At 40.4% G+C, this 18,187-nt stretch overlaps 3 protein-coding genes across 7 annotated transcripts in view; 2 read left to right on the forward strand and 1 right to left on the reverse strand.

Annotated features, from left to right (window-relative positions):
• The first annotated feature begins 1,544 nt into the window (after nt 1–1,544).
• Nucleotides 1,545–7,575, forward strand: wsb2 (WD repeat and SOCS box containing 2). 3 transcript variants are annotated; one of them, XM_018704707.1, is made up of 10 exons: nt 1,545–1,818; nt 2,036–2,204; nt 2,674–2,753; nt 3,309–3,508; nt 3,599–3,730; nt 4,619–4,719; nt 5,864–6,060; nt 6,199–6,288; nt 6,391–6,510; nt 6,939–7,575. In XM_018704707.1, exons 2-10 carry the CDS (start codon nt 2,103–2,105, stop codon nt 7,150–7,152), a joined length of 1,236 nt encoding a protein of 411 aa, XP_018560223.1. In that variant the 5' UTR covers nt 1,545–1,818; nt 2,036–2,102; the 3' UTR covers nt 7,153–7,575. The 3 variants fall into 3 exon arrangements, with proteins under 3 accessions (XP_018560223.1, XP_018560077.1, XP_018560143.1); XM_018704561.2 differs by lacking the exon at nt 2,674–2,753 and having other exon boundaries at nt 1,549–1,818; XM_018704627.1 differs by lacking the exon at nt 2,674–2,753 and having other exon boundaries at nt 1,550–1,818; nt 6,394–6,510.
• Nucleotides 7,539–12,024, reverse strand: rfc5 (replication factor C (activator 1) 5). The gene is made up of 11 exons (XM_018704805.2): nt 11,855–12,024; nt 11,138–11,202; nt 10,699–10,835; nt 10,470–10,549; nt 10,276–10,349; nt 9,621–9,780; nt 9,395–9,476; nt 9,133–9,262; nt 8,785–8,862; nt 8,408–8,462; nt 7,539–8,286 (listed from the first exon to the last, which is right to left on the reverse strand). Exons 1-11 carry the CDS (start codon nt 11,899–11,901, stop codon nt 8,187–8,189), a joined length of 1,008 nt encoding a protein of 335 aa, XP_018560321.1. The 5' UTR covers nt 11,902–12,024; the 3' UTR covers nt 7,539–8,186.
• A 1,171-nt stretch (nt 12,025–13,195) lies between these two features.
• Nucleotides 13,196–18,187, forward strand: part of ksr2 (kinase suppressor of ras 2) — a 101,493-nt gene continuing 96,501 nt past the window's right edge. For all 3 annotated transcript variants that reach the window (XM_018705066.2, XM_018704908.2, XM_018705135.2), the window contains exon 1: nt 13,196–14,443. In XM_018705066.2, the coding sequence (XP_018560582.1) occupies nt 14,270–14,443 (174 nt within the window). In that variant the 5' untranslated portion in view covers nt 13,196–14,269. The remainder of the gene's footprint in view (nt 14,444–18,187) is intronic.

Consider the following 18,187-nt stretch of genomic DNA (forward strand, 5'->3'; position numbering starts at 1 on the left):
CTTATTCATAGATTACGAGTATCTATGATAAGGAGGTACGCCTCCACGCCTCCGCCCTGTATTGTGGACATAACGTTTACAGATTAACTCTGACTATCCCAGGCTAGAATGCAACTCTACACTGGACTCATTTCAAAAATGTGGTTCAGTCAATGTGTCATTCATCTCATGTGCAACACCAAGCAAAACTCAGTTTTCTCACCTCCTTACAATAACTTTAATCCAGCCAAGTTTATATGAGGTCAGGTGAAAGTGAAATATCATTATACTTTTCAGTATGACTCTGGGAAATATTTAAACCAGGGATTGGTGATATGACCTAAAAGTAAAATCACTGACAATCTGCATGTAAGAATGGAGTCATAAACCTACACTTACCTAGCACATCATAAGCAATTACTATGATCGTTGAATGAGTTTATTAATCTTTTACGTCAGTTTTCATGCAAAAATACCAAAGCAGTCCTCGTCCCAGCTTGTCATTTGTTTGAAGTTGTAGTAAAGTGGAAATGGAGTTGGAAAGGTCATTTTTATAGATCAAATGATTTATTTAGAAACTGCAGATTCACTGATAATTTGGTAAGATGACTAAAATAATGTTTTAAATGAATGACATCACTTAAAGTAGATAATGCTTTATCGAGTGAAATATTCAAAGACAATATGCCCTGTTACATCAAATGGAAATATATATTTTAACAGTAGTAGTAATAGAATAATTTGTCAAAAGGTATGCAGCATTTTACTGTCAGTTAAAGACACTTAAAAGTTTTTTTTAAGAAAAAAATACAAGGCAAATGTTGTTTAAAGCACATTTCATACACAAAAGCAAATCAAAGTGCTTTCCTAATGCATTAACACATTGAAAGGAGATCCAGATGTAAGTGCAATGAGTAACATAACAAGAGCTCAAAGTCCATTTAAAGGCAGTGGGGAATATTTATTAACTTTTCAGTCCTGGGGTTAAAGGCAGAGGCCTGAGAAAGGACTGTTACACTCATCTGACCCGCTGGAAACAGAAGCTTGGACATGCTTGGACATGAATCTGCTCATTCACGCTATGTTTTCAAAATGGCAGCTTGCAGCCCTTGTAACTGGTTTGACATAGCTGTTAAATATTCATTCTGAGTCTGAGATTACACCAAGACATGGCTTGGCTTTTGGTTTTCAAAGTCAGGGAATTGGAGATATAAATCAGTCAAATCAATCAGTGATATGGTAACTCTATACAATATGTTTTGGGAATTATTTAACACACAGTTCACCCTGACATTTTAGTCTTTAGCATTTTTTGTATTGTTTTATACTGAGATATTGGCAGAATGTAAAATGATATTCTTAATTTCAACAAGCAAAGACGACATAGTGTTTTAAAAATAATGACAGCACTGAGTAACATTGAGAACACGTGGTCTCATACCACATGCGTTTATCAACAGTAGAAACCAAAGGGATTAAAATGTATTATAATTTAATGCGGGGGGTGTGGTTAAGGCTGAGGGAGGTTACGTAATGAGAGAAAAACGTGACGACGTTGGGAAACATCGTGGCCAATGGTACAAAGTGAGTCAGACATCAGGAAATCAGTTGAACATTTTGTTTCCGACTCGTACATTTTTCTCATTGCAGGCGCTGTATCACAGGAAGAAAGGACGCCCCAGCTGTGTGCGGACATAAAGAGCGTGTCCTGCCCTCGGTTAAATGGCAGGTTGGCGTCAAAGAGCGAGGACGAATCCAGGAAGTGGGCGATAAAGCGAAGAATGTGAAAAAGGAAAACGATGTGCTCCACGGAAAACAACGCGGAGCTGCTACCGACATGTAAGTGATTTTGTGTGGGATTATTTGTGTTGTCATCGCAACCCTGCCGTTACCAGGCAGCGGTCGGTAGGTAACGTTAACCCTCCGGAGAAAACGTCCGACCGAGCCGAGGCAGACTCGGTTAGATAATCATGGGCGAAACGAGCTGCTGTTAAGAGGCAGCGAAGCGATGAATCTGTCAGCTCTGAATTAATGTTGCCTTTCCGTCCTTCTCCAGCGTCAGACCCAGCTCTTATCCTGGAGCTGAAGACCAGGCGCCCTCCGTCCCTGGTCGGCCGAGCGGGATGCGAGACCTGGAGCGTCGACTTCTCCCCGGACGGAGCCTGGTTCGCCTGGTCGATGGGACACGGCATCGTCTGGGTGGTCGCCTGGCCCCTCGACTCCGAGTAGGTGTTAACTACCTGTACATTGAATCCATGCAAGATGCGTTCAAGCGCCACTCGTACGTTCTGGTTTGTGTCAAAACGAGTGAAGGAGGACCAGTCAGCCATGTAACTGTCCAGTTTATTTGACCATCATAAACATGGTGATGAAAATTGGTATTATGAAATCAAACCGGTCACTCGGCAAAAATGTCACTGTGCAATAGAAACAGACTTTGGAAAGAAACGGAAGAAAAACAAAACAGCTGGAATGAGATAAAATGCGCAGCAATAAACTCTGCTGTTGTGAAAAGAAGCAGGATAAAATAACATGTCTCTACTGTGAGCAGAGTTTTAAATAATTATTAGATTATTGGACAATTCGTATAGCTGTATGAGATATTTTTGAATTGATTTATTCACATAATTATTAATTTTAATATTGAATACTTCCATACCATCTGTCCCTGAACATCTCATGTTGATTATCCAGGTGTGCAGTTTTACTAGAAACAGAGGTCAGGTGCAAGTGAAAGGATTTTCTTTTTCCACTCTGCTCCCTTTGTTCATCAGGTGGGTGGTTTGTTTGAAATGTTTGTTTTACTTTAACAAAATATTCAAAATTGTTCCACGCCCCAGTGTTAAATTACAGTTTAAAGAGGATAAGTTTCCCAGTTTACGTGAGCAAAGAATGAGTAAACAAGCTGAAGAATCTCTGTTACATTTAATGCCAACTTTCAATATGGGACATTTTTCAAATCCTATGGATTAATTTCTGTTGGAGCTTTGGTTTTATAACCACCCTCTGTGTTTACACACCAGCCCATGGGGAAAGTGAAAGTTGGAAAAACAAACAGTGTGGAGGCAGCAGATGCAACATTCAGTGACTCATATGAAAGGGTTTTTATTAGCTCTGTCTGTTTTTCCATCTAATTTAAAGAGATTAAAACCAGAAAATTAGATTGTACTAACCTCACTGGTGAGGGGTTTACATCTGTTGTAACTGTGATTTTAACATTTCCAACAGCACTTAAAGGCAGCATCATTTAATCACCAACTTCAGCTTCACACCGCCTACATGAGTGTTTTTACGGCTATCCACATACTTGCTGCTCTTCTCACCCACAGAGACAGTCAGAATGGAGAAACCGACCGAGGTGACAAGAGCTTCAGCTGTGGTCACCCAGTGTGGGGCCTCGCCTTCGGACCAAGACCGAAATCAGCTGCGGTGGCACAGCCGGCCAAAACATCATCAAAAGGGAACAACAGCCTGCTTCTGGCCACAGGCTTGGAGAACGGGGTGATCAAAATCTGGAATGTGTTAACAGGTACAATCTTTTAATTCCTGCTGCTGAGGATGTTATCTGCTGCGTTCAGAGACAAACTCAGAATTTAAATTGCTTTTCATGCCCCTTTAGGCGATGCTGTGTTTGATCTCCATGGCCACGAAGGAGTTGTGAGGGACCTGGTCTTCCCTCGGAATGGGACGCTCACGCTCATATCGTCTTCTCGAGACAAAACCTTGAGGATCTGGGACCTGGCTCACAAAGGTGTGCGCAGTTCAAGTAGCCCACACCCGAGTCTTTCAAGTTTTCAATTCTAAATTATGCCTTCACCTCCTTTTGTGATAACATCAGTTCAAGTGGTGTTCACAAACAACCAGTGCTGATATGACTCTACTGTTTACTTTTATCACAATGCAAATAGTTAAAAGAAATAGCAGCTGTTTACATTCAGGCGGATATTACTGAAGACCAGTGGTGGTAGTATTCAGATCCTTTACTTAAGTAAAAGCACCAATACATCAGTGTAAAAATACTTCATTACAAGTAAAAGTCCTGCACGAAAATTCCTACTTAATTAAAAGTGCACAAGTATTAGCAGCAAAATGTGGTTAAAGGATTAAAGTAAAAGTACTGGTTTGGTCCCTCTGACTAGCTGCTGCAGGTGGAGCAGTCACCTGATAAATCTGAGGGGTCGGCAGATGATTAATGGGAGAGAACAGGAGAAAAAACAAAGTTCTGATTCACAAATCTGTTTTCACTTTTTGCTCTTTTAATCTTTGATTTTTGGTGAGATATTGGATTTGAACATTTATTGAAATGAAACCATGTGAGAAGTTTGGAGAGAAGAATCAGTACTTGGTCGTCCAGCGGTCGTCTAGAACAGTGGAAATCGGTCTAGACTCATGGTTTGCTTCAGCGAACTGTGCAATTTACTGTAAGGTTTTTAAATAACATTCATCACTTCGCCTCTGTGTTTTATCACTGTGCAGTCCAGCAGAACTAAACCTTCTGTTCGAGTGTAAGAGGTTAAAGCAAACAAATGTTCATTTTTACACATATGGGAGTCACAGTCTCCACCACTTCAGGAACTGATATTATTTAGTTTTTTTTCTATCTCATTCAGTTCAGTTACACTCTGTATTCTGTCTGTAGGTAAAAAGGTGCAGGTGCTCTCTGGCCACAAAGACTGGATCAGCTGCTGCTGCGTGTCGTCAGACTGCAGCATGATTGCATCTGTCGGCAGATTTGACAGAGTGAGTGATAGACACAGAAATTTGCATCATAAGCAAATCTAAAGGACTTTATTTGATGTATTTGTTTTGTGCATGTGTGTGTTTTTATGTGCTTTTTCAGTTCAAAATCTCTGAGCTGTCTGAAATCTGACAGAACAAAGCTCCATTTTATCCTCCTCCCTGATCATTTTAAACCAAGATTCCCTGCATAGATGTAAGAAATATTTTTCAGTCAGTTCTGTGTCAAATCAGTGAATTATTGACATTTTCCACCAGTGTCCATATTTGTGAATAAAGGGCAAATATTCATCATCTCAGTTCAGGAGAATGGGACACTCACTCCATTTGCACAACGTTGTGATTTCACATAATCCCGAGTAAAGTTTATTTTTCAAGGACACTGGAATGAATATTAACTAAAGGCAGAGTATTTTTTTGTGTTTAACTCTCCCTCTTACAGGTTTTCCTTACTGATCTTAGTTAGATCTTAGTTATTAGTGGAGAATTTCAGCTTTCACAAGCCTGTAGTCACAAGCTAGTTTCTCTGATCATGAGGGCAGCATTTCCTTTGATGGTGAATACTTTTGGAAGATTGTATCTGCGTTAAAATTTTTTACAGTTACTTGTGGGTTTTGAGGATGAAACTGAAGGTCCACATGGATTTAAGTTGCATATAGCTTTAAAGACATTTCTCTCCAGCGCAGAGTTTTCTTGGCAGAGTGTTTGGCCCAGTCTGTGGCTCCTTAACATGCAGTGATCTGGTTAGCTTCATGTACTCTTGTGTTTAGTTGTTGTAAGACTGATTTTGACTGATTCTTTGTTCTTTTTCGTTCGGAGACATTTGGAGCACTGGGGAGCTCTTCCCACTCCTGTCTAACTGTTAACCTGACATGTTCTCATTTGCAGAGAGCAGCAGACAGCATTACATTGTGTAATAACAGACCTTAGGGTAACAACCACACTTTAAATGATTTGCTGCGTGTTCCACCCTGTCCTGTTGACATTCACTGACTTCACTGTAAATATAACTCACTACAATCTTCTGGTGTTGCAATAATGATCAGAGGGCAGGGTAAGACTGAGCCTTGGTTATTTTGACATTAAAAATAACCCTCGCAGCAAGGTATAAAGACTCATTAACCATTCATCATTTTACCCTCGTCAGATGGTGTGTCTGTGGAGTCTACGGTCGTATACATTCATCAGAAACCTGACAGGAGGGACTCGCAAGACCTTGTACCTCCTGTCTTCCTGTGACTTCTCTCCTGATGGGGCACTGCTCGCCACTGCAGCCTTCAGCGGCTCCAGTTGGTGGATCGACCTCTGGGACCCGTACACAGCAGAGAAACTGGCCACTTTGGTGTAGGTTCACATTCACTTTTCACTTTCAAATGTTTGGTGAATACCTGGAATACTGTAGTTTCAATGTATAGTGTGAAATTTAGTTTTCAAGATATGAACTGACTGTGGCTACTTAGCACCTGTTTCTTTTATCCACAGTGACTACTTTGAAGATTACGGGCAAAACCAAATCTCAGCAATACAATTCTCACCCAACGGTTTGCACTTGGCGATTGTGACTGACGACAGGTGTGTGATTTATCTCAGAAATCTTGTAAACTGTTTATCACATCGTCATTTAAATGTTTCTTGCTCCGGACACAGTGATTTCAGACAGGCGTTTTCTGTTAGCAGAGCTCTTCGGATCTGGGAGCCGGGAAAGAAAGGGATGGTGATGCAGACCAAAGCAGACCGAGACTCTAATGGACTCTGCTGCAACTACCATCCACAAGGGGGAGTGGTCGCCACAGGGTAAAAATCCTCAAGTGTTTATCACATTTTATGTAGCTTGTGGTTACTCTTATTGATCAGGATGTTTTTGAACTGGGGTCTTATTTTCCCATGGTTTGGAGTGTAAATGATTGATGAGAACACGTCCTTTGTGTTCAGTGCAGTATTGAACAGTGTACTCGGGCAACCATGAACAGCAGGTGTAATGTAATCCAATGGACAATTGTCTGTGTAAAAGTACGTCCACTGAAGTGCTGGTTTTTGCCACTGACATTGTTATTTTAAGTGTGTGACAATATTATGGATAGGATTCCTACAGAGGTGGACCTTATTATTAAACAGTAAGGCCCTCTGTGGTTTCTGGTTTGCTTGTTGTCGTAAGTTGCAGCTCTCTTTGTCCCTATGCAACTGTAACACTAACTATGTACGTTTCCCCTCTCTCCTGTCAGAACCAGAGACGGCCATGTGAGATTCTGGAGGGCGCCCAGGACGGTCCCCAGCCTGTGCCACCTGTGCCGATCCATCCTGCGCCATTCGGTCTCCACACACCAGATGGAGCCACTGCCCCTCCCCAAGAGGATCCTGGAGTACCTCACCTACAGAAACATCCCTGAACGCCTCAGGACATGCTGCTCCTCAGAGGAAGAGGAGTGGGAAGGGTGAATATATGGACACGAATTAAAATAGACAAACAATGCAACTGGCATTTACAGCAACTGATTGCTAAACACCGTCACATGATAAAAATGACTTTGTTTGCTGAGTAAGAGATGTTTTCACAGCTTGATTTAGCACAGGAAGCACTTCTTAACGTCATCTACTTTAGATGGATAAAAGATTTCATTTATTGCACTAATACTGTAATACAATGCATAAACTCGATGTTCACATGCTTACGTGACTTGAATATCACAATTTTGTACTTATAATTTATTGTGTAAATATCAAATGTATATGCATTTCTAATTCCTGTGTTTATTATCGTAAAATAGCACATGCACCACTACTGTACCTGCACATATTAATTGTTAATATAAGAAAAAGTGGACTTATAGGAAATAGTTTTATTAAACAGATTCAAACATTTACATGTCCAAGAGTTATTATTCTTACAGTGACTGTGCATTGATCCTGGTAATTAGATTTTCTGTCTATATTTTAACCGAGAGCCCACAGGATGGATGGTTTTTGGTGCTGGCGCTACAAATCAACTGCCTTCCATTTTGCTCAGTTTGCATGCAGATGGGAGTGACTCAGATAGCTGCTAGCATCTGTGTCGGAGACATCTGCCGCACTGTACATTCAGGCTGTGGAGCAGTGGTGGGCAATCACGCAGTGGACACCTAAGGACATCTGTTTTCTTCCAAAAACAAACAAACACTGCACACCACAGCCACAGGGAGAGAAATAAACAAGTGAAAATTATACAGCCTTATAGAAAGGATCTTGGATGCAGCAGGATTTTGGCCAAACTGTTTAAAAGGTTGTGGTTACATTGACAAAAGCAGCAAGAGATAAAAGACCAATCTCTCTTTTAGAGGGGTTACAGAGTTCTGGATGGCACCCTTGTTTTTCACTGTGGTACAAACTAGAGTGAATGTGGCCAGTAATGCGTCATTGAAATTTTTTCTCTTCACATGGCTCTGGTTAGCATTTAAGAGACAGATTTTTGTTGTGGGGTAAAGCAGTTACTGTATCTAGGAGGCCTCACTGGCCACGAGGTCTCTCACTGCCTGGAAAGCTGCGACCATGGAGCTCAGCTGGATCTTCTCATCTGTTCCTGAGGCGAGCCGGTGTCTGACGAGATAATACATAATCAGCATAAAAACAAAAACATCCAGATAACATCATGATGTCAACCTGACCGTTTTCAAGCCAATGCTTGTTGGTGATAGGAAGAATTAGGCATCTCACTTACTCTACGTCGGCCAACTTGATGAGCAGACCAATCCGAATAGCTGGAGGAAAGTCCACTGGAAGGGGGAAAAAAAGAAAAATAAATTGAATATTTGCCCAGTGCAAAACTGCTGAAAGGCTTTGAGGTTGCAAAAGGTCATCACCAGACACTGACACACACTTACAATCGGGGCTCTTGTATTAAAAAGACATGCAACTGCTAAAGCAGGCATATTATATACCTGAACCCTCCTTAAGCAGCAGTGGGAGCTCAACAGTACATTAAGCACAGATTATACCAACCACTAGCTGTTTTTTATAGGAGACATTTTATTTGGTTAATGCACTGAAAACACTAACATAGCATCTGTTTTTTTCAACATGTTTCCACTACCTTACCTCTGTGTATGAGCAGATGAATCTCAGTGAGGATATCGTGCAGAGCCAAACCTTTCAAAGTCTTCAGCTGAAGGATTTCTGTTAGGATGTTGTTAAAGATATTCAAGAGCTCAAGCTGAACTAGTGTTGGTGAGGGTCTGAGGTTTTACATTTTAAAAAGCTGAGCCAGTCAAATCTGAAAACTTCATATTAAATCATGCAAATCATGGGTAATATTTATTAATGTGATGGAGGCAGTTTTTTTCTGCAGGCACTGGTTCACATTTCAGAAGATGGAAAAGGCTGCTGGGTAAAATACTTGAATATGAAATACTGATGTAAAGATGTACGTGGCAGGGTGAGGGATACGTTTGTATGCTGTGGTGAAGTCTTTGTTGAGAGACCAGTCGAGGATGTTGGCTATGTCTGAGCGGAGTGGGTGACCTGTGCAGGTGTAAACTGTGTCCTCTGTGACCTTCCCATACGCCATACTGGTGCTCTGAAATCACAGAGGTGGAGTACAGTTAGTCCAGTTTTTCCCACTGTTTTAAAACACAATATAAATGAAAACACTAACATTTCAAGAAAACATCGACGAGGCAAAGTGATCCTGATGAGCTTTTGGTCGTACCTGCAGTATGTTGAGTGATCTTCTCATATCACCTGATGATAAGGTCACAATGGCCTTCATTCCATCTGGAGTTATGTCAATACTGCCACAATAACACATATCAAAATAAATGTAGGAATAATTTAGTGACGTTAAAAAGACAGACACAACACACAGCTCCTTAAAAACCCTTCTACCTCAGATTGTTATAACTTGAACAGAGTAGAAACATTCACATATTTCACACCTCTCCTGCTGGATCACATGCTCCAGGCGGGGGATCATCTGGTCCGGGGACAGCGGGCCGAAGCGAAACCTGGTGCAGCGAGACTGCAGGGCCGGGATGATCTTGGACAGGTAGTTGCAGATCAGACAGAATCTAGTGTTTTCTGTGAACTTCTCAATCACTGAGACAGAGAAAGAAGAGGAAGAGAGAGAGAGAGAGAGAGAGAGAGAGAGAGAGAGGATAATTAATGTTTGACTTCTAATATTCCTTGATTTTGCTAAATCTGCCACAAATTGCCCTAAAAATTCTTTGACCTCTGATCCTGAAGTAGATGAGTCCAAACACTATTTTAATACAATTGCACTTGGTTAAAGCGCAACGCACAATGTACTTTTTTCTATCCATGTCTCCACTTACAGCTGCAAAATTGCTCCATGATCACACAAGCTTATGTGACAAGAAAAACAGATGTTACATGAATTACTCAAAGACAAAACGTCCCAGTTAAACTCAGTTAATAGTTAAAACCAGATCGACTGATAGGCACTGGTTTTTAAAATGAATATCAGGGTGTAACAAGCAGATAGCCTGTAATTCACCAACAGCCAAATTGTCTGGCTGCTCAATGAGCCGTGTGGCTCACAGTGGGCGATGCCCGGCCAAACAGATGGCTTACCTCGCCGCAATGCATTCTGGGCATCCTGGGTCATGGCATCAGCCTCGTCCAGTATCACCAACTTGAAGCCCTTCCTGGAGGACAAGAGGGACAGACAGAAAGGTAGCAGTTTAAATAAAGATAAAAAGAATGAACATTAAGAACATTAATTTGTGAGTAGAAGGCACGTGATGTAGATGTATTTTCAGTCTTACTTGAAGATGGTCCGGGTGCTGGCAAAACTCAGAATAGGACCTCGCACCACATCAATACCTCTATCATCTGATGCATTTAGCTACAAAACAATTAGACAGATCTCAATATCACGTCTGAGAGCCACAAGGTTTCATCCTTAAACTGCTGAACATGGCAGGTGTAAGGAGAAGTGGAAGCCCTCAGACCCCAGTAGATCAAAAGCTTGTATAATGAAGAGTTGCAGCGTACCTCCAGCACCATGGAGTTGAACTCTTTGTCTTTGTACAGCTGCCTGGCACAGGCAAGAATGGTGGAGGTTTTGCCTGTTCCAGGGGGGCCATAGAACAAGAGATGGGGAAGCTTGTCCTCGCTGATGAACCTCTGGACTGAAAAGAGGAAAAAACAAAGATTATGAGTGTGAATATGACATTGTCCTTTTATAATTGTACTAGTAATTTACAACCCTTTGTGAAAATTGTGAAAGCTGTGGCTTTGGTACTGTTAATTATTAATGTAACTTGCAACACAATGACAATAAACAACACAGACAAGAGTCAACAACAACTTTTTAATGTATATTTACGTACTATTTGGGTGCTTCAAGCAATAAATGTGATAAAACAGTAAAATAAATGGGACAGCAGTTGTCTGATAAATATATATTTATTCTGCCAGTCCACATACTTACTGGTGCTTAGAATATCTTTGTGTGAAATCAGATCATCCAGAGTCTGTGGTCTGTATTTTTCAACCCTGGAACACAATCATATCATCAATAATAAATACTTCCAATAAATAAATAATAAATTGCATAAGCTTGCGACGCTTGGAGTAGTAACTGTAAGTAATGTGCGTTATACAATTAACAATATAACGTCTTAGCAACTTTTTAACCCCGACAAGTATCATTTTCAGCGTACTGGTGTAAACTACAGAAGAGACTTAATGTAAATTTGTCCATTATAATACATCTTACCCATAGGTTTGGGTTCACTAACAATAAAGTTTGACTAATCGTAATGACCTCAAGTTGTTGGGTGCCACTTTTCAATTCGGCATGTATATGTTTACATCATGCACCAATATATTAAATAAAATGTTAACTTTAATATCGTTTCACAGTAGAAGCTGTAGCATTTCTGATTAGCCAGATGGTTCAGGTAGCGACAAGTGGATGCATTAATTACACTTTTATTAGAGAGACGCTCACGTGGCTCCAGACTGACATATTCATAACACAAGTGTGAGGAATATCTAACGTTGTCTGTAAATACCATAATAGCTAACATTAGTTCATAGAGGAGACATGTTGCGGCTAGCTGATAGCTTTTATCCATAGTAGGCAGGTTAGCTAGCTGTCACTAACTATCAACCTGTCTGTGATAATCAGCGATTATCAACTCACCATGGTAAATTTCTGGTCTGTAACGCCGCTTTATTTGTAGAAGCCATGAGTCCGGTCAACTGTTTATTTAGCTCCAAGCTAGGTTAACAGTTATTTCTCTATAGTTTTAAGCACTACCACTCTGGATGCTGGCTGCTGTGTTGGCGCGCTCCACAACAAAACGTGCGTCAAACGTCACGGCGTACAACCAATCGCATCCCTCTGTCAGCTCCTATGGGCGGGGTTTGGGTAATATGAATGCCCACTGTAAAAAGTGTGTGTCATAAAAATGTCATACATTTACACTTAAAAAAAATGTCTATACAGTGCATGCACACACAATGTGAACACATGTGTGAACACATTTCTGGAACAAATGCATTCTGGAAAACATCTGATACAATACTGATAAAACTAAAATGATTAAACTAAGAATCAGCTCGAGCCTACTCATTCCTTTCTTTCAAGGATTCAAGGATTCAAGGAGCTTTATTGTCATTTCAACACATGTGAACATGAGGTGAAACGAAATGGGTTACTCTGGTCCCAGTGCAAGCCAGTTACAGAAAGTAAAGTATAGAAATACAATAAGAATAATTTAGAATAAAATAGAATATATAGATATAGGCTAAAGTAATATAAATATAGAAAATTCACAGTAATAGAAAAATTTCACAGTTTAAGAAATAAAAAAATAAAAATGAAATGAAATGAAATTGCACAACAACAGTGTCCGAGAGTGTGGGAGTTAAATGAACTTCACTCCACTTCACACCAATATGACCTTTTTAAAACTGCAATTCACTTAAAATCGTGTTAAAATGTCAGTTCAAGGCGATAATCAAAAACCGTAACCTAAGGGCCTCATAGTCAGAGAGTTTGTTTTGACTTGGTGTGTTACCTTTGATCAACCCCAACCAGTGTCTAATTCAAAACTTGCACAAACAACTTCTCAGGTGACTTAATATGTACAGTGATGACAATCAAATATGCTTATGTCTATGTATATGCCAAAAGTGCAATGTATGCACATATTTCTTAAGAAAATGATTAGCATGTATCACCCAATACTGATGCATAGCAGTAGTGACCACCCTCTTTAGCTTGTGACCCCTCAAAATGAAGTTGTTGGTTTGTGACCTGAAGTGGTGAAAGTCTCCAGTATTTCAAAAGAAAGTAGCAAAACACAAAAATAAAAGTTAGAAAAATGAACAGAATTTTATCTAACAGAAATATATACCTTTATTTCTTACCTCCTTAATCATCTAGTGACCCCTTAGGTTTATCTTGGGACACCTTCAAAGCATCCTGACTGGTTGGGACCTAATTTCAATCAAACTGCTTTGAGTTTTTTTCTTTTTTTTTTTTTTTTAATTATTATTTGCTGTGAGTACTGGTTTTAATCAAATCAAATCTGTTGTATATCATCTTTATTCAGATAGTATAGATCTGTTTTGCAAGACAGACCTGAGGACAGAAGAACAAATAAAAACAGTCATACAGATAATGATCAGAAATCACACACCTCTCCAAAACTAGAGTTTTAAATACTTTGATGATAACGTTTTAAAACAGGGAAACTAACATAAAATCACTGTACAGCTAGAGGTGTGTGTGTGGGCTGCAGGTCCAGTGTAGACTGTATGTGTGTAGGTGTCTTGCATGTTATGTGAGTGTATACATCTAGGTGTGTGTAGTAATAATGATGAGCCCCTCCACCCACCCGGTCTCTCCACCAAACGTGTAAAAAGTGTTAGTTCTGCTCCTCACCCAGGCCTGGAGACGGGATAAAGCAGTGAGCCCACTAACTGCACTTTAGCGCTAATCTCGCGAGAGCTGCTCCTCACGGCGGTGCCTGGGCGATGCGATGCTGTTGCTGTGGGTTTGATTGACAGGAAACATGTCGGTGTGGTGGGAGCGAACCGGGATGCAGCTGCTGCCACGGGAGACAGGGAGTACCTGCATCCAATCCACACATCAGCACCTTTAAAACCAACCAGGCTTCCCCTCCGATACGTCTGCTTACGATGCGCTGAACAGCTTTTCTCTCTCTTTTTTTTTTTAAAAAAAAAAACCCATCCATTTGAAACGAAGGGGGCACCCAATGGATGCTTTGGCAAACCGTGTAGTCCCGCTCGGTATCTTCATATTGTGTTTGATTTAGCCTAGAACCAGAGACACCTTGGTGAAACAGCAGGAACTACGAGGACTGTTGTTGCAATGGAGTCGACTCTCTCACGGCTCAAACCCCGTCTGTAAACCTACAACATCTCGTTTCATGGCGTTTTGCAGGTTGCTCTGCTCCGTGGGCTTCTCCACGTTTCTTTTCTGAATTCTTATTTTTTTCCCCCTTCCTCTTCTTCTTCTTCTTCTTGTTTGTATTTATTTATTTTCTTAAAGTGCAAAGGGAAAATAACGACCAGTGCTCGCTAAACTATGAACGAGGAGATGACAAAAAGCGAGGAGCAGCATCTGAGTTTGCAGAAAGCCTTGCAGCAGTGCGAGTTGGTGCAAAATATGATAGACATAAGCATTTCTAGTTTGGAGGGTTTACGGACCAAATGTGCCACATCCAACGACTTGACACAAAAAGAGATACGAACGCTGGAGGTAAGTACCCTTTGAGGGAAATGACTGAATTTCTGCTGTGCATCTTCATCTAAATCGATACGAAGGGCTGTCATCGTCTGTTATTTATTTCTAGGCCACTGTGCATATTTTTTTTTCAGTGCCTTTTCAACGACAAGCTGGTTTTCTGCCTGTCGGCGTTGTCACTGCATAAATATGCAAAGATTTCTGCTAAAGCCCACTGCTATCTGTTTTGTGCAGTGCAATAAATCAAGAGGCTACGGGGCTGCAGTGGGCTGTTATAGACTTGCGCATTCTGCAGGTGGCGGGGAGAGAAGGTGGCTCTTCTCCATCAGAATAATATCTGAGGCAGCCGAGGCCTATAGGCAGCCCGTGTTTACAATCCATTACCAATATACCAGCCTGCGCATCTGTCCTCGCAGCGCATCCAGGGCCCAGCCGTTATGCAAGGCGAGCAGATTACTGGAATTGTTACAAAATATCGTTATCCGTTTAAGTGGCCTGTGGGGTATTCCGTAAATTGCGTTACATAATGGCCATAATACCCCGGTGTTGTGTTTGAGACATCAGACTATCCGTTTTGAGACCACTTAAACCAGTCAAACACCCCCCCACCCCCACCCCCCCTCACCAGTGACAGGCTGTTACAGGACATAAAAATAAAATGCCATAAAGTGCGATAAGGTCAACTCACTATTGAGCACCGCAGACATAGTGCAGCGTTAAAGGGCCTGTAAGAATGTTATGGTGATGCCTCAGGAGATTAAAACAAATACCATTAAGTGCGATAAGGTCGCCATAAACTCACCACTGAGTATCTGTGTGTACCATCAACACACTTAAAGTCCCAGTGGGAATATAATTGAGATATTACATAAAAAGACCATAAAGAAAAGTCACACGACACACTAATCCCAACCCCACAGGAACATAAGGCTATATATAGTATTATAAAAGATATAAACATAGGCTATAGTAATATATTCAATCCTATGTCTGAGCTGTTAAGTGAAGTTTGTAAGTGTTGCACAGACAGGAGACAGGAATGTAATCCAAGAGGAGAGTGAACTAATATTAAGTACAAATGTGCTGCCAGCAATGAGCAGGCTACAGTGTGAAGATAAATGTTCACTATGTTCCCTGCATGCCTTGCAAAGCGTTGGGGGTACTGGATTATTTGTTAGAAGCATTACCGAGGTATTCGTTTTATGTATATTAATATGAGCCAGATGGATCTTTGTGAGTGGATTTTTGAAACTAAGGTTTGATTGATTGTGTCATGATTGGCATTTTTTCCTCAAAATAAATCCAGATAATCCCTTTTTTTTTTTTTTTTTACACACTGACATTTCTAAATCAGAATTGGTTAGCATGTACAGATGTATCTGCAGCAAATCTCTACCACAAACTGTGCTGTGTGGCTAGGGAACTGTATGAGAATTGTGAAGTGGTTAAATGAGATCAGAAAGGTAAAAACTGAAGGTAGGCTAGTCTGACTTTTTTGGGAGAACAAGGGAGCATAAATTGTTACATCAAAAAGACTTTTTTACTCGTGCCATGGTTGAGAAAGGTTTACTTTACCATAATGCAGAAGACAGCAGTTATGTCTCTGTAGGGAAAGGATTTTATTAGATCTACATCAGAGGTTTGATTAGATATTATCCTTTAAAATGTGATGGCAGTATATGAAGTGCAGCTTGTACATTTGCAGCCTGGGCGTTTGCAGTGACACCTGTGTGGTTAAAGGGACTTTGCGTTGTTTTAGAACACTGTCAAAGAGTGTGGAGTGTTTTCCTCAGACAGTATTGTTCGTATCACTTGTTCTATCAGACTGGGACCCATACGAGCATGAGGGCTGATGAGAGACACATTTCTGCTGACTGCAGAGGGCAGTAATGCAAGGTAGCAAATGTTCCAGTAAAAGAGAAGAAGATTCATGAAGAATGCAGATTCCAAAACATTCATAAGTTATTAATCTGAGCTATTGAATTGACTGTAGGAAATACTGTATAATGCATTAGAGATGTTGTAGTCTTTGTTGTACACCACAATAGTGGAACATCTGGCTTCACTTTGTGTACAGACTACAGCTCTTCGAAGTGACACTGTGCTCTGCTGCAGCATTTAACACATTGATTTCACCTCTTTTCTGGCTTCTACAGAGTAAGAAAAGTCAGAATTTACTTCCATCTCATCAGCTCTTTTGTACAAAGTTTAGTTTTTTCTGTACATTCAGAAACATTTTCTGTACCTTTCACCTAGGCAAATATTGATTGTGTTTCCTATGACGCATAACCTCACAAAGTTGTTAAAGTTTAAGTGATAGCAAATTAGACACAGAGGAACATTAACTGCTTATTTGATGAATATAAGTCCAATATTTATTTTCCGCTCTGTTCCTCTTTGTTTGTGTCTCCTTCAGCCCCATAGAAAAAGACATGGTTCCTTGGCTCCATTACATTCATCAGCTACTATAGTTACTATATTGTCTGTCTGGAAATGGAGATGTTGAGAACAGTTTGTGGGCTTTTCATATAACACAAAGTCATGTGATTAATATTAGACTATCGATTGCTATAGCTTTAAATTGTGTGTCAAATGGTCCAGCTAGTGAGTTCCTCTGTTGTCACGACTTATGTTCCCTCTGTGGTTGCTCACTGTCTCTTTTGGTTTTGGTTGATACTGATTTGACCATACGGTAGCAAATACAGTCATCGGTCACATTTTTATTAAGTGTATGCCCGCCAGACAAAATGATAGAAACACCAACATGAATTCAGGTCAGGAGTGAGATTCTTTTTTTTTTAGTCATGTACTGTTGTGGGCTGCAGTTCTTCTGTTGTTAAATTTAGGCTGCAATCCCCTTGTAAAACACATTTTATCAATATCTGGGAACCAATACAAATATGGCTTGTGCTACTTGGTCTGGATGGAACAGGATATATACAGTTTATATGTTTGTATCTAATTTTGTGAGATGTTTCTCAGTAGAAATTAATTAACTAACATGTGAAAGAAATATTCATCAGAAAGCATTAGAAATAAATGAGATCAAAGAAAAACACACTTGATAGTTAATTCACAAGTGCAACAAAGGAATTGCTCCTGAGAACCGTCTAATCTTCCTCAAATCCCCTGAGTTGGAGAGCCTTTCAGGGTGACAGTCCTCCTATTGCCTCAATGACAAATGAGTTGTCCACCAGGGGTTTTGATCAGGATCACAGTGACGTCAGCCATACGCAAAGCTTTCCTCGTTAACCTGTCCTGATCTTCATTGAATGAGGTGTGTGGAGATTCCTCTACGACATCTCTGTTTTTCATCTCTATTATTAACCTAAAGGACCCTGATTGTGCCTCAGACACAGTCTCTCAGAGGTGTTGAGCACTAACCTACCAAATGACCTACCAAGAATGGCAGCCTATATCATTACCTGGATGAAGTGTTTATACTGGTTTCCATTACTATGATTATGCATGGTTGGTGGTATCCCTTGGATACACTGGAATGATCAACGCACATGATGAATGATCTTTTTTTTTTTTACCTGAAGCTTTCATAGAGATGCAGACACATGATAGAGCATGACATGCAACCTGGTTATGTATTTCATGTAACAGAAATGAATGCAGGTCAAAACAAGAGTTGTTATTCATTCATATTCAAACAAATGAGATGGGCAAAGCCTTTGCAGTGTTTATTTGAACAAGAAGTCTAGCATCAGTTTCTTTTTTGCTACAGAGGTGGAACCAAGATATTTTTCTATT

This window comes from Lates calcarifer, linkage group LG13 (assembly GCF_001640805.2).
Source record: "Lates calcarifer isolate ASB-BC8 linkage group LG13, TLL_Latcal_v3, whole genome shotgun sequence".
NCBI classification, from domain to species: domain Eukaryota; kingdom Metazoa; phylum Chordata; class Actinopteri; family Centropomidae; genus Lates; species Lates calcarifer.

Excerpts from the sequence above, each read along its gene's own strand:
- wsb2 (XM_018704561.2), top strand. The coding sequence starts at position 1,779 with ATGTGCTCCACGGAAAACAACGCGGAGCTGCTACCGACAT. Across the intron at positions 2,205-3,308 it reads GCCTGGCCCCTCGACTCCGA|AGACAGTCAGAATGGAGAAA; the intron begins GTAGGTGTTAAC and ends TCTCACCCACAG. Across the intron at positions 3,731-4,618 it reads CTGGGACCTGGCTCACAAAG|GTAAAAAGGTGCAGGTGCTC; the intron begins GTGTGCGCAGTT and ends TTCTGTCTGTAG.
- rfc5 (XM_018704805.2), bottom strand. The coding sequence starts at position 11,901 with ATGGCTTCTACAAATAAAGCGGCGTTACAGACCAGAAATTTACCATG. Across the intron at positions 8,863-9,132 it reads CTTCACCACAGCATACAAAC|AAATCCTTCAGCTGAAGACT; the intron begins GTATCCCTCACC and ends ACATCCTAACAG. Across the intron at positions 8,463-8,784 it reads TCATCTGCTCATACACAGAG|TGGACTTTCCTCCAGCTATT; the intron begins GTAAGGTAGTGG and ends TCCCCCTTCCAG.